This window comes from Thamnophis elegans, chromosome 11, assembly GCF_009769535.1.
Source record: "Thamnophis elegans isolate rThaEle1 chromosome 11, rThaEle1.pri, whole genome shotgun sequence".
NCBI lineage: Eukaryota > Metazoa > Chordata > Lepidosauria > Squamata > Colubridae > Thamnophis > Thamnophis elegans.
The window spans coordinates 20,353,085-20,366,441 of record NC_045551.1 but is presented as its reverse complement, the minus strand read 5'-3'; the positions used below and the strand labels follow the sequence as shown (position 1 = coordinate 20,366,441).

Genomic DNA, 13,357 nt, shown 5'->3' with positions numbered 1-13,357 from the left:
GTATTCTAGATTCTAGGCTTTCTGAATAATGTACAGTGTTCCTTGTTTTATTTTTAAAATATAAAGATAATAATCTATATTCTCAAACTATAGAAAAGTATAAAAGTTTTATTGGTTAGATAAAATATATTGTCTGAATTACACTGAAGATTAGCCGCAGCTTGAGGGGGGCTGCTTGCCTGGCAAATTTACTATTTCTATAATGCCTATCTTTCCCTATCATGTTATTCTTCCCATCACTTGATCTTATTTCGCCTTTCTTTTTTTATGTACCCAATGCAGTTATCTCCCACTCTTATCTTATCCTCTTTCCATATTGTTTTGTATCTGCAGAAAGAGTTTCTGCATGCACAGTATGTGTGTATACTTACATCTGTGGTGCAAGAGTATGTTATGTGTAAGAGAAAGATCATCTGATATATACAGATAATAGTATTTATTTAACTTGTATGCCATCCAATTCTCAGTGACTCTGGGCAGCTCACAACAATCTAAAAAATTACAATAAAATTAACAAAACATAATAAATAAAGATAAAAGACAACAAGCACAAAGAAGTGAAGGAACTCAGTCTCCCTCACCAAAGATCTGAGTCAGGATGAAGCAAGTAAATAAGTGGATCCTAGGTCAAAGAATGTAATTTTAGTTAGTAATTATTAATTGGATTAATGTATTTTTTATCCTAGTCCTCTTCTGTACTTCTTTTTTCTTATTCTCATTTCTTCTCTTTTCCTTGGGTTGTTGCTTCTTGCAGGCATATATTAAAGAATACATATGGATACATTAATCAGGCATAAGAACCTCTACAGTTGTAAATTGGATTTGGCAATCCTAGGTTAATAGGGAGGATTCTATAGGATTTTTGTTAGGTCATTTATTCTTTTATCTCTTATTTTGGTAGGAAATAAGTCTGAATACAAACTCCTCCTTCCTTTGGATAAATGCTAAATAGTATTCTTTCTCAGTAATACTAATCATTTTTTTTATAAAAATAAAAAAATAAAACATTTGGGGAATAGTACACTAAAAAGGCCGAAAGACAAAATCACATATACATGTACTGTATATACTCAAGTATAAGCCTAGTTTTTCAGCCCACTTTTTGGGCTGAAAAAAGCCGCCTCGGCTTATACTCGAGTCAGTGAAAAATTTGCCCGAAATGGAGGAGAAAAAGGGGCTGGGCCATGCCGCTGGGTGACACTCGTGAATGGCCCAGTGCCCCTGTGAGTTTCCCCTCCCTCTGTGTCAGTTTGCCGCGCAGCGCGCACCGCACCTTCCCCCCTCCTCACGTTCTAATGTAATGCAGGGCTGTCTTACGATTCCCCTTCCTCCCCCTCCTGCCGCTCTGCAACGATGTCCCACCTCCTCCTTGTTATGGCAAGCAGCCACATAGAGATGTCCCACCTCCTCTGGTACAGTGATCCAATGATAGGAATCACTGTGCTGTGTGTCATAGGAGGCGGGACATCGCTCCCGCGGCTGCACGGGACACGGAAGTATTTCATTGAATACACCGCTAGTTTACTGTTTTTCTTTGAAATAAATATTCAAAAACATTATTGGTATCTATTTTTATTTTTGAAATTTACCGGTAGCTGCTGCATTTCCCACCCTAGGCTTATACTCGAGTCAATAACTTTTCCAGTTTTTTGTGGTAAAATTAGGTGTCTCGGCTTATATTCGGGTCGGCCTATACTCGAGTATATACGGTATTATCCCCCCAGTTGTATACTTATAAATATATTTCAACAATGTTAGGTTCCCCCATTGTGAAGCAGGCCCAAATTTATAAACTTCTATATCTATTTGCAACTTATTTGACCTATCTTCTTTATGTATAGTATTTATAAAAGCAAAGTAGTTTACAGTAAAGCAAAAGCAAAATCCTCTGTTAACACTCTATTATTGTATTTAACTTGTGGAAAGTTTGCTACCACTTCTTATCTATTACAAAGTACCACAACTGTTGCCATATAATAAATAAATAAACAAACAAACAAATAAATAAATAAACCACAACTGTTATCTCTAATCTGTCCAGAATCAAATATCCCCATTTGCTTCTTAATAATAAAGCTTTTCCTTAAAATTTTGATTAAGGAGTTTTGCAACAATTGCATCTTATTCCCCAAAGTCATAAAGCTTTGCTATGAGTATCTCCACTGTTTCTGTAATTCAAAAAAATCTCTCTGTAAACAAAAACATAACATCCATCCTCCCCTCCAAAAATCTACTTGACTTTGTTTTTCAATTGGATATAATATGTCCATTCCTTAATTTCCATCAATTTTCTTAGGAAAATCCGATTTATCATTCATCGAGTCTGTCAACTTTAATTCTGTAAAGTCCTTACCCCTTTTAGCCTTCTCAAATACCATTATTATAAGTCTGGTTTGGCTGCAGTTGCTTGTATCTGAGTATCCTCTTTAAGTTGATTTAAAATCTTTGTTATGTTATCAAACTTTTTACCAAAGTCTTCAATTTGAACTTGTAAGTTAAAAAACATTTTCCCCAAGTCTTATTTAATTTGTTGGCATTGTTTACTGTTCTGACCCCCCCTTCTCTGTCCAGGAACGAAAGCCAAAAGCCACGTAACTAAAAAGGTTTCTTTTAATCAAGCAAGACTCTCGTTGGCTGCAAGCCAAAATAAACAAATAGATAAGCTCTCTGGCAGCAATTACTATGAACCTAGGCAATGCTAATAAGCTTCTCATAGCAAACCACTTATCCAAGTTAGTTTCTCTGAATCATGAACGTGAACAAGAACGTTGACTCCTGCAAACAGGGCATGGCACAAACAGTCTCTTTTATAATCAGGAGAGGATCTTAATCAGCATCAGCTAAGCACAATCATCTCCTACAATTACGCAGTTGTTCCTTCCGTCGAGTAACCCTTCGACGGGGTGCATCCTGAAACAATTCACAAGTTTTTTCCTGAACACTCCCTCTGATCCAATGCTCTGCCACCCCCTGGTGGCCAACCAGTCTCTCCTCGCCCTGCTCGGAGTCAACACCCTGTCCAGAGTCCTTCACCTCCTCCAAGGCCGACTCATAAGACCCCTCGCTGTCGGAGTCTGGTGGCAGCTCCAACGGCTCCTGCCGGGCCACAACAGTTTACTCTCCAGGAGTTTAGCAACCAAAAATAACCAGTTCTTCAAGGACAGGTGTCATGGTCGCCTCTGTCCATTTCCTAGGAAAGAAAAACTCTTGGCTCCATAGATTCAGAGAAAAGGTGCTTTTACTAGGCGAGAACTGAATGCAACAAGTTTCAGGCAAGATCTCAGGCAAAAGCATGTGAAGCAGCAAATTGAAACAAACACAGAGACCAACATCCTTGTAGCTAGGCAACTCTGGCTGCTGCATACCAGAGCTAGAAAAACTGACCTTGGAGAGATAAGCAAAGCCCAGACCGTAGTTACAAAGCTGCAATGAAAAATTCTCCACTGACCCCCACCCCATGGCAGCTAGGACCAGGCTAGCTGACATTAGGGGAGTTAAATGTAATTAACAGGATAGTTGTAGAGAAACTTACAATGATATTTCTTACAAGTTAAAATACAAAAGAAACTTCAAAAAGTGCAATTAAAACCAAGGTGATCAGGTGATAGGAAAAGATAGAAACCTGACTTTCCGGCTCTCATACCAGAAACTTCAGTCTTCAAGATTTATCTTCTCAGATGGGTCCACAGTTGTCCAAAAGTCATCTTGGATCAATCCTGGGTGCCCACGTTCAAATCTGGAGAGCAACACAACCTAAGAGCCAGCCTTGGCAGAAGAATCAGCTTATCATCACATCACCATGCTACTCAGCATGCCATCTTGAGGGAATAAATGCAAAATAATATTGTGTTACTGTATCTATTTTACAAACAAAACATTCACAAGTGTACAAGTATAAATCTGGTTTCAGGTCCAAGAACAATATTTGTTTTGAACAATAGGTAAATGAAAAAGTGAAAATTTATGTAAGTGTTTATGGGCATCAAGCTTTAACATGATATTGTGGATTTAAACTTTTTTGTATAATGATTTTTCCAAATGTAGAAGTCATTATATAGGGGGGAAATGAAGATGGTTTCCTTTTAAAATAAAAATAAAATCCCCCCTGAATTAAGTTTGACTCTTTACAACATTGATCTCTACTCAGCCAAGTATTAATTTTATTGGTCTGTGCTAAAATACTGAAGATCAATCTGGATGATCAATTATCACCTTAACTAAGCATTCTGTTATAAGAACCAGTATTAAAATAATTTATGTAATTCAATTGCAAAAATGGATGGGGGGTGAGGACTAGGCTCTTATAGAAAATTTAATGCCAAGCTTCTGTCATCCCTGTAGAAGATAGGAGTAGATTTCCTGACTAAATTTGATTCTCTCCTCAAAGGTTAAGAGAGAACTAGATGCCAGTAAGGTAAAGCTGATAGATAAAATATAGATAGGTGAGTCAAGATAGTTTTCCCCCAGCACTGCTTTTTAAAATTTGTAGTTACATTTTTTTTCTCCCATTTTGCCTCTTTTCCCATTCCAGAAAGAAAAATCTGAGACTTATATTATGAGATTCTTGTAGAAAGCCTGCTACAAAAATTCTTTAAGAATAGTGTTCAAATGTAAACTCATTTTTAAAAGCCTAATTAGTATTTTTAAAATCTGATTTAGCTATTTTTTGGATTATTACATTTTTAAAATTTATAATAATATGTTCAGAGAAGAATTGCAATAATAAAAATAAATTTTAAAATGATTAATATTTAATAATTTAGTGTTTAACTATAGTTTCATACAGTTCTCTTCCTTGCATGTATACAAAACAATAGCAGAAATAACTTTATCCATTTGCTCTGAAAACTACCAGCAAGAACAAAAGCCTACTTCATCAAGTGTAAACTAAATAATGTTAAAATAATTTGGTAGAAAGCTGTTCTCCAGCTTTAAAAATTGCTATAAAAGTTTTGCTTCAACTTGAAACTCTATGCATGACCAGAAATCTGTAGCACAATATGGTATCAGGTATTTACTAACTAAAAATATGACTATTCTTTCTGGTGAACATATATTTTTCTTCCTTTTTTAGGAGACACATGAAATTGTGGCCATTAAAAAATTCAAAGACAGTGAAGGTACTTTTTTTCTATTTGAATATATAGTGCATTTACTTTTTTAATTAATAGGTTGTTATCCAAGATTTGGAATAGTGCAGGAGTTTAAGAATTTATTGTCCTGTGTCAACATACCAACTATGAAGAGATCAGAATTTTATTTCAAAACTTATTGGATAGATGGTGGAGATAGTCCTTAATATGCAAGCTTTCTACATGTCTGTATTTGTTCAGACCTGCCTTCCTCAATTTGGCACCTCCAGATATGTGACATTGCAGTAATAAACACTGAATTTATTAATGAGCTTTTGTTTCATTAGAAAATATAGTCAGCATTTTTAAATTATTCTTACTATGATATTAACATATTTCAGACAGAATTTACTATGATTTGATTACCATACATTCAGAATAAATCTAAGTAATCTGAAATGTTTCCTGATAAGCAATTTATTACTTATCTAGATAGCTGAGTCAGAGTCTGTTATGTGTACATATCAGCAGAAATTTAATTCAGAAAAACCAACATGACTTAATATGTAGTTTTAATATGTAGTAGTTGAACTGTGCATGATTCTAGATCATTGAGGGAATAATAGCTAGCAAATAATATCTCCTGATCCTGGTTTCACTTTTAAGGGTTATAGAAGAAGATCTCTTAGCACTAATAACAAATGTTCTTTCATTTTGCATTGAACCTGAAATGGATTGAGAGCCAATTTGGTGTACAAGTAGTCCTTGACTGGTCATTTAATGAAAATTCAAAATTCTGACAGCCTTGGAAAGGGTGCTTAACAGCCCAGAAAGCACCTCTGGCTATCAAAAAATGTACATCACCACCCCACCAAGAGTCATGTGACTGTGATCTGGGTGTTTGACAGCCTGTTCACACAGTGCCAGTGGCCAAATGCCCCATTATCTTGTGATTGCCATTTGCAATCTTCTCTGCTGGCTTCCCCAGAAAGTTAGTGGGAAAAGCCAGCAGGGAAGTAGCAAGCTGCTGTTGCCTGCCAAGAGGGCTTCCTCTGGTTACTGGGGGCTGAGTGAACTTCTTTGGCAGGGTGGAGAAATGGAGCTCAGATCCTGAAGATCTGTGTTCCATTTCTGCACCCCTGCATACTCATTCCCTTCCTGAGAGGCACCCCATGCTCCTGATCTGAGCCTCCGTCCACTTAATGATCCGTGTGTGATCACTTAACCACAATCAGCCCTGGGAAGGAGACAGTGACAAACCTCTTCTGAAAAATCTTGTTAAAAGAACTGTAGGGACTTGTCTAGGCAGTCTCTGAGAATCAGACACAATTGAACAGAAGAAGAAAAAATGAAATGAATTTCAGCAAGAATATTTTTCTGTCTGTCTTATAAGTAGTATGCCTTGGCACCAAAGGCCTCATTCCAGAGCTGTTGGCATCCCTCTTCTGGATTGCTATTTTCACTATAAAAGCATGAGATTAATATTTATGCAAATTATCTTCCTATCTTTCTATTTGGCCTTTATTCTCTTGATTTTACTTTGGCTTGGTTTTGGAAACTTTAGTATATTAATGCTTGTAAAAGGAATTTATCTTCAGTGTAAAAATACTCTTTTAGCATATTAGGATTATTTCTCAGTAAATAGAGCTGTAGCAGCCATTGTTTTTATATTTATACTTAGCAATATACAATATAATTTTAAGCAAAAGGTGCAATACCTCATTTGAGATCATATTTTGCAGAACAAATAAGCATTTCTCTATTGACCTGGGACTATAAATACACAGGCACTTACCATTTTTTCTGAATAATGTATTTTCCTTTAAAAATTCCCAAAAAAAGTCTTTTTAGGTGCTTTTATCTCAGGCAGAATTTTAGAGTAATACTTATCTAACACAGCTCAACAGCAGTTCTTTGAGGGAAATGGGTAGTTAAGAAATATGAAAAATAAATATAACTAAATAAAAACATTGAAAAATAAGGCAGCTGAAGAAGAATAGTTTAGAAGAGAAAGATAAATTGTGGGATTTATTTACTGTTACTCTGCTATAAAACATTTTTGCTATAATAGCCAATCTTCCAATAATATGCTAAGTAGAAAAATTGTTATGTAGTATTCACATAATTTTCACTAGTAATAGTATTGGTTAATAGGTAAAATGTTATGTTCTTGAAATACTATTTCACTACAGATAAAATGTTGTGATATGTAATAGGATTTTTTAAATCAATGTAATAGTTATATCTCACTAATGAAATGTATTAAATAATGCACAGTTTTTTCCTTTTTTATTAAGGGGAATAGAAATTCAAATTAAATTTGTTTTTCGTAATTTTGATCTTAAATAATCAGTTTATAAAAATTATAAATATTTATTGCTAGACTCTTATGTAAAGTTAAGTGATTTGTTTGAATGATCCATAGTGGCTGAGTTAAAATGAGTTAGCCAAATAACCTCCATTATGCTAAGCCAAAATAAAAGAATCTATTTTATAGCTTAGTATGAAATGTAGTAGGAAACTTGCTTTTTGTGAAATTTTGAACAAGACTATTTAGACTGACAGTTTGTTTCTCAGAGAGGATTTAAAGATTGATCAATAATGTGTTATCAATTCAATGTCAGCGATCACAGAGTTTTCTACAGGTTTTGGGAAAAGATTTGTATATATTTTACAACCTTTCACTCTTTACCTTATAGAAAATGAAGAGGTCAAAGAAACAACTTTACGAGAACTTAAAATGCTTCGTACTTTGAAGCAGGAAAATATTGTAGAACTAAAAGAAGCTTTTAGAAGAAGAGGAAAATTGTATTTGGTGTTTGAATATGTAGAGAAAGTAAGTTATTTATTTAGGAAAAAAATGCTAAGGTGTTCTTGAATACAAATTGCTAAACTTCAAACATGTTTTATGTATAAAAATGTTATAATACAGGGGTGTCAAACTCGCATTGTCATGGCAGCATCACTTGATGTATTGGGACTTTTTTCCCCTTCACTAAACTGGGCAGGGCCATGGCCAGTGTGTGATGCATCCGGCCCATGGGCCGTGAGTTTGACAGCCCTGTTATACAATGTTATTAGTGTTCTATAGTAGTCTTAATAATATTAAGTCTTTGCAGTAATTTTTGTTTATGATCAACTTAAAATTTGACGTTGAGGGGAATAGTTTATCCTGTTTTATTTCTTTATGCCTGAAAACAATCTTCAACTATATTTTATCTTTTTCACTGGAAAATAAATCTAAATTGTGTTATATATTAAATAAAGGATAGCATTTTTAAATATAGTTAATTGATGAAGCAGTAGCCCTAGATTTATGTAATAAGCTAATATATAAGTTATGGTTTATAAACTTCAGTGGCTAGGTTATCAAAATAGCTAAACCAAGTTCAAAGACATTATTCTTAGGGGAAATTGGTGAATATGCATTTTCTTAAAACCAATTGAATTGCTCTATAGTTGGTGTACAAATTTATAACATAACGCCATTGCTGATTGTTATTTTAATAGAGAATATTATTTGCTGCTTTAGGTTTTATTGTGCTTTGTTTTATGCATTGGTAGCACTTTTCTGCTTTTAGAAACTATTTTTATTTGCCTTTTATATTGTATAAGTTACATGATCATGTTAAATGCTTCGTTTGGTTCCTCTTGTATAAGACGGCCCTATTATAATCTATTAATGGTTGTTTAAAACATTTCTAGGTAGTGGATAAATCTTAAATTGCAGAGTTTGTAATTTAGTTCTTTCTGTCTTTAATGATGTTGAATATAGAATATGCTTGAGTTGCTGGAAGAAATGCCAAATGGAGTCCCTCCTGAAAAAGTAAAAAGTTATACCTACCAGCTGATAAAAGCAATTCATTGGTGTCATAAAAATGATATTGTTCATAGAGGTAAGTAAATTAAATTCTAGAATGTATCTTTTCCTGAAAGCATAAATATTTCTATGAATTTTGCTAGGAACATCCAGATTCTGAAAGTCTCTCCCATCAGCAGAAAATTTTCTTTTCAAGGAAAGCATAAATATGTTTTAGCAAGGAAGTTGATTTCACAAATTGTTGTAAATTTATTATCTATTTGTTAATTTAAAATAGTACATGAGACAAAATTTTCTTTACGATAATAAGTAAAACACACACCCACACACTTCTAAAGTAAAATTGATGGGAGTAAAATTGATGGGAGTTAACTCCCATCAATTTTAGGGATTTCAGTGGGTAAGAAATCCCACTGATTTTAATGAATCTAAATAACATACTTTGTGAATAATTTGTAATTTTCATTTTGCACATGTCTCTTTAATACATTTCTTTATTCTGATAATTCTTTATAAATTTTGTAATTGTAACTTCACTAAAATGTATTCATAATTGAATTTAATAAGTTACTGAATTTCAGGTTTAAAAACTAAATATTTTCCCCAGACTAGTATTAAGCTTTCTTTTAGTATAGACATTTAGTTAAACTTGGTAACTATTATTCCAATATACTTTATATTGGTTGTTCTATGATCATGCTTCAGTAACTTCTGGAAAATGAGATATCATTATCTACTAAAATTCATCAGAATAACAGTTGGAAGAGATCTTGGAGGTCTTCTGGTCCAACTTCCTCCTCAAGCAGGAAACGCTATACCATTTCAGACAAATGGTTGTTCAATCTCTTCTTAAAAAACCTTGGTGTTGGAGCACCCACAACTTCAGTTTGAAGTTTGGCCATTAGTCTCTCTTGCTGAAGATTCCTTACAAAAATTTTCTGAATTTGAAAGAAAACCAGTTTGCTGTGGTGATTAAAGTGCTAGCCTAGGAAACAGGAGACTATGAGTTCTAAGTATCCCTTAGGCATAAAAACCAGTTGGGTAACTTCAGGCCAGTCACTCTCTCTCAGCCCAATTACCTCATAAGGCTACTGTGGAATTAAAATTAGGGGAACCCTCCCTTCCAAAATATGCCTTTTTGAGTGTTTGGAGAAAAGGTGAGGTATAAATGCAGTAAATAAATAATATGCTGTACTGTTTCAATTGTCCATTAATGCAGAACAGTGTATATGTTGTGATTTGTTAACTTTTTGCTATGCGTTTGAATATTTCAGATATTAAGCCAGAAAATCTCCTAATAAGCCACAATGATATTTTGAAATTGTGTGACTTTGGTAAGGCTTTTTAAAAAAATATATTAGATTTTTTATTACAATTCTTTATAATTAGAATTATTTTATGACAGTAAATAACCTTTTTAATTATAGTTTAATACAATACTGAAATACTGAAAAAATGAGAAAACCACACTGTTTTTCTTTTAAGCAGTTTCCTTCATTGTTCTGCACCCATAGACAGAATCGTCAAAGCTAAAAACAAACTACTTACATCATTAAAAAATATACTCTGAGAACTTCTATGGAGGAACTGTCTTCACCCTCCCAACCAAATTATCTAAACTTTGCTGTCTGTTGTTCCTCTGGAATGCATACACACCCTTCTTGGGAATCTAAAACACATTCCATCATGTCATCTCAGTATGCTATCTGGTTATCATAAATCAGTGTTCTAGACAGTAGTGTTTTTCTGGTTAGCAATATTTTGGTTATTGTTACTGGGAAGTACATACTAAAATTAATATTTGTATAGGTAGTCCTTGACTTATGACCACAATTGGGACCGGAATTTCCATTCTAAGACATTGCAATCATAAGGCAAGTCAGATACAATTTTGCAACAATTTTTACAGTGGTTGTTGGCCAAATCGCCATGATCACTAATCAAATCATGCTGTTATTGAGTAAATCCAGCTTTCCCAGTGGACATTGTGGGAATCAGCTAAAAAGTTTGCAGATTGCAATCGGCAGGATACTGCAACGGATTGTAAAGGCAGTTGCCAAGTGCCCAAACTGTGATTACATAACCATGGATCATAAATGTGAGCACAGGTCAAATCACTTTTTCTGTTGTAATTTTAAGCCATTGTTAAATGGTAATATGTCAAGGACTACCTGTATAATTAGAACGCAAGAAATCTATTTATATTCTTAGTAAGATGAAAGATAGGTTGTCTGTCTGCTGGATAAAGTACCTAGTGAGTTTAGCTATTAAACTAGGGCAATGTTTGACTTTAAAAGCTGTAACCTTAAAACATATTACCCTGAGAATAAGTGCCAATACTGTTTGTTGTAATACTGGAAATTAGCTAAACAAGGTATGCTTTTTTCCAGCTATCTGATAAGATTAGAAATGCTATACATAAGAGATTCTAAAGATTGCAAGTATATCATCCTATGTATTGAATATTCTGCTTTTTGCTTGCTTAATTACAAGCATCTGCTGAAGCACATGTAGTACATTTTGAAGAACACTACGAATATAACACTTTTAACAAATGCCCACTGCTATTATGCTATGGTGATTCAGGTTCCATTTCATTTTTTGTGACTGAGGTTATTCCCACTCATTCACAACTGTAGAATTAGTCACCTGAGCTTATCTAAATTTACAATTTTAATGTGAAAATGGCACATACCATGATCAAACCATCTAAGTTGCATATCCAATGAACTTATTATTCTGTCCAAAGAACTAGATGTTGGTGCACATATAGTTTTGTATAAAGTGCAAAGAAGTGTCTATGTATGTTTTTTATTGCTTAAGTTGAAATTATTGGATTTGTAAACTTTAATATTTCATTTCATTAATGTACCTGGATGTATTATTCAGGTTATTCTTTCTAAACTTTTAAAACCTTATTCATACATGGAATTTCAGGATTAAAAAGATAATATATTACTGAATTACCAATACGTTAAGATCACTTTAATATTACTTTAATTAAGGTTTTGCACGGAATTTATCAGAAGGTAACAATGCAAACTATACAGAATACGTTGCCACCAGATGGTATCGTTCTCCTGAACTCTTGCTAGGGTAAGTAAACTTAGAATTTATAAATAATGTGATATATTATATTACACACACACACACACACACAAACACACACACACATATATATATATATACATACATACACACACACATACACATACATACACACATACACACATACACACACACACACACACATGTTTGTGTCATTATGTTATATATATATAAATAGATAAATATATAAAATACACATTTACACTCTTCAGTATTGGTCTATTTAATAAGCCCAGTTCATTATTACATTAGCTGTCCTTGTCAATTGCCTGACAATTGAGGATTTGTTTTCTTTTGAAGTATAGTATTTAAAGATCATATTGCTAATATATATTTTCAAATAGAGCAAAGACGGCTTGTGGAAATTGAAAGTATGATTCAATATCTCTTATTAACAATGATTCCTTTAGGTATTCCATGATTTAGTAGGACAGATACATATTAAAACCTTTCTTTAAATTACAAGTTGTGTGTAATGATCTGAAATGTTGTCTTCACAGTAACTAGGGATGTTTATAACCCAAACTATAAACTAAAGCTAATCAGGAATAATTATTCAATAATTTAATTCTGTTATATTAGTAGACCAGGACACTTCGTATCGTTTCTATATTTTTTCATATTTGCTAAATGTGAGCTTGTGACTATTGCAACTATAATCAAGAGCAAGCTACTAAAAGGAATTTTGTGTTTTATGTCTGAAGATCTTTGATACTGATTCTATTTTTTAAAAACCAATGCAGGGTAAAATACTTAAATATGTTATAGAAATATGAGATCAAGGAGCAATAGCACAATATCCTTTTTTTTCCCCAGGGCCCCTTATGGCAAGTCTGTAGATATGTGGTCAGTAGGCTGTATTCTGGGGGAACTTAGTGATGGGCAGCCATTGTTTCCTGGTGAAAGTGAAATTGATCAACTTTTTACAATTCAGAAGGTATTAGGACCACTTCCTGCAGAACAAATGAAGCTTTTCTACAGCAATTCCCGTTTCCATGGCCTACGGGTAATGTTTAGCTTAAATATACCATGCATGTTTTCTATTAGTGAATTTGCATGAAGTCTTTCTACCAAAATTCTCCCAATACTATTCTTTATTTTATTTATTTATCAAATGTAGACACCTGCCCATCTCACTATCTAAATGACTGGGAAGTTTACAAATTTAAAAAATCATAAAATCATAAAATATAAAAAAGTTGTACAATTGTTTTATAAAGCCTGGTTTGTACTTACCTGTATCACCACTGAAATATATTTAAGGGTTTGTAATAAATATTCTAGCCTATGAAAAAATAAAAAAAATAAAAACTTTAAAACAAATCATAAAATCATATAAAAATAGAGTTAAAATGGA

General features: G+C 33.4%; 1 protein-coding gene across 5 annotated transcripts in view; it reads left to right on the top strand.

The window, feature by feature from the left end:
• CDKL5 (cyclin dependent kinase like 5) overlaps positions 1-13,357 on the top strand; it is an 80,423-nt gene that overhangs the window by 37,688 nt on the left and 29,378 nt on the right. For 4 of the 5 annotated variants that reach the window (XM_032226518.1, XM_032226519.1, XM_032226521.1 and 1 more), the window contains exons 4-9: positions 5,075-5,120; positions 7,772-7,908; positions 8,848-8,968; positions 10,167-10,226; positions 11,898-11,988; positions 12,817-13,006. In XM_032226518.1, coding sequence (XP_032082409.1) covers positions 5,075-5,120; positions 7,772-7,908; positions 8,848-8,968; positions 10,167-10,226; positions 11,898-11,988; positions 12,817-13,006 — 645 coding nt within the window. The remainder of the gene's footprint in view (positions 1-5,074; positions 5,121-7,771; positions 7,909-8,847; positions 8,969-10,166; positions 10,227-11,897; positions 11,989-12,816; positions 13,007-13,357) is intronic. The other variant, XM_032226520.1, reaches the window with a different exon arrangement.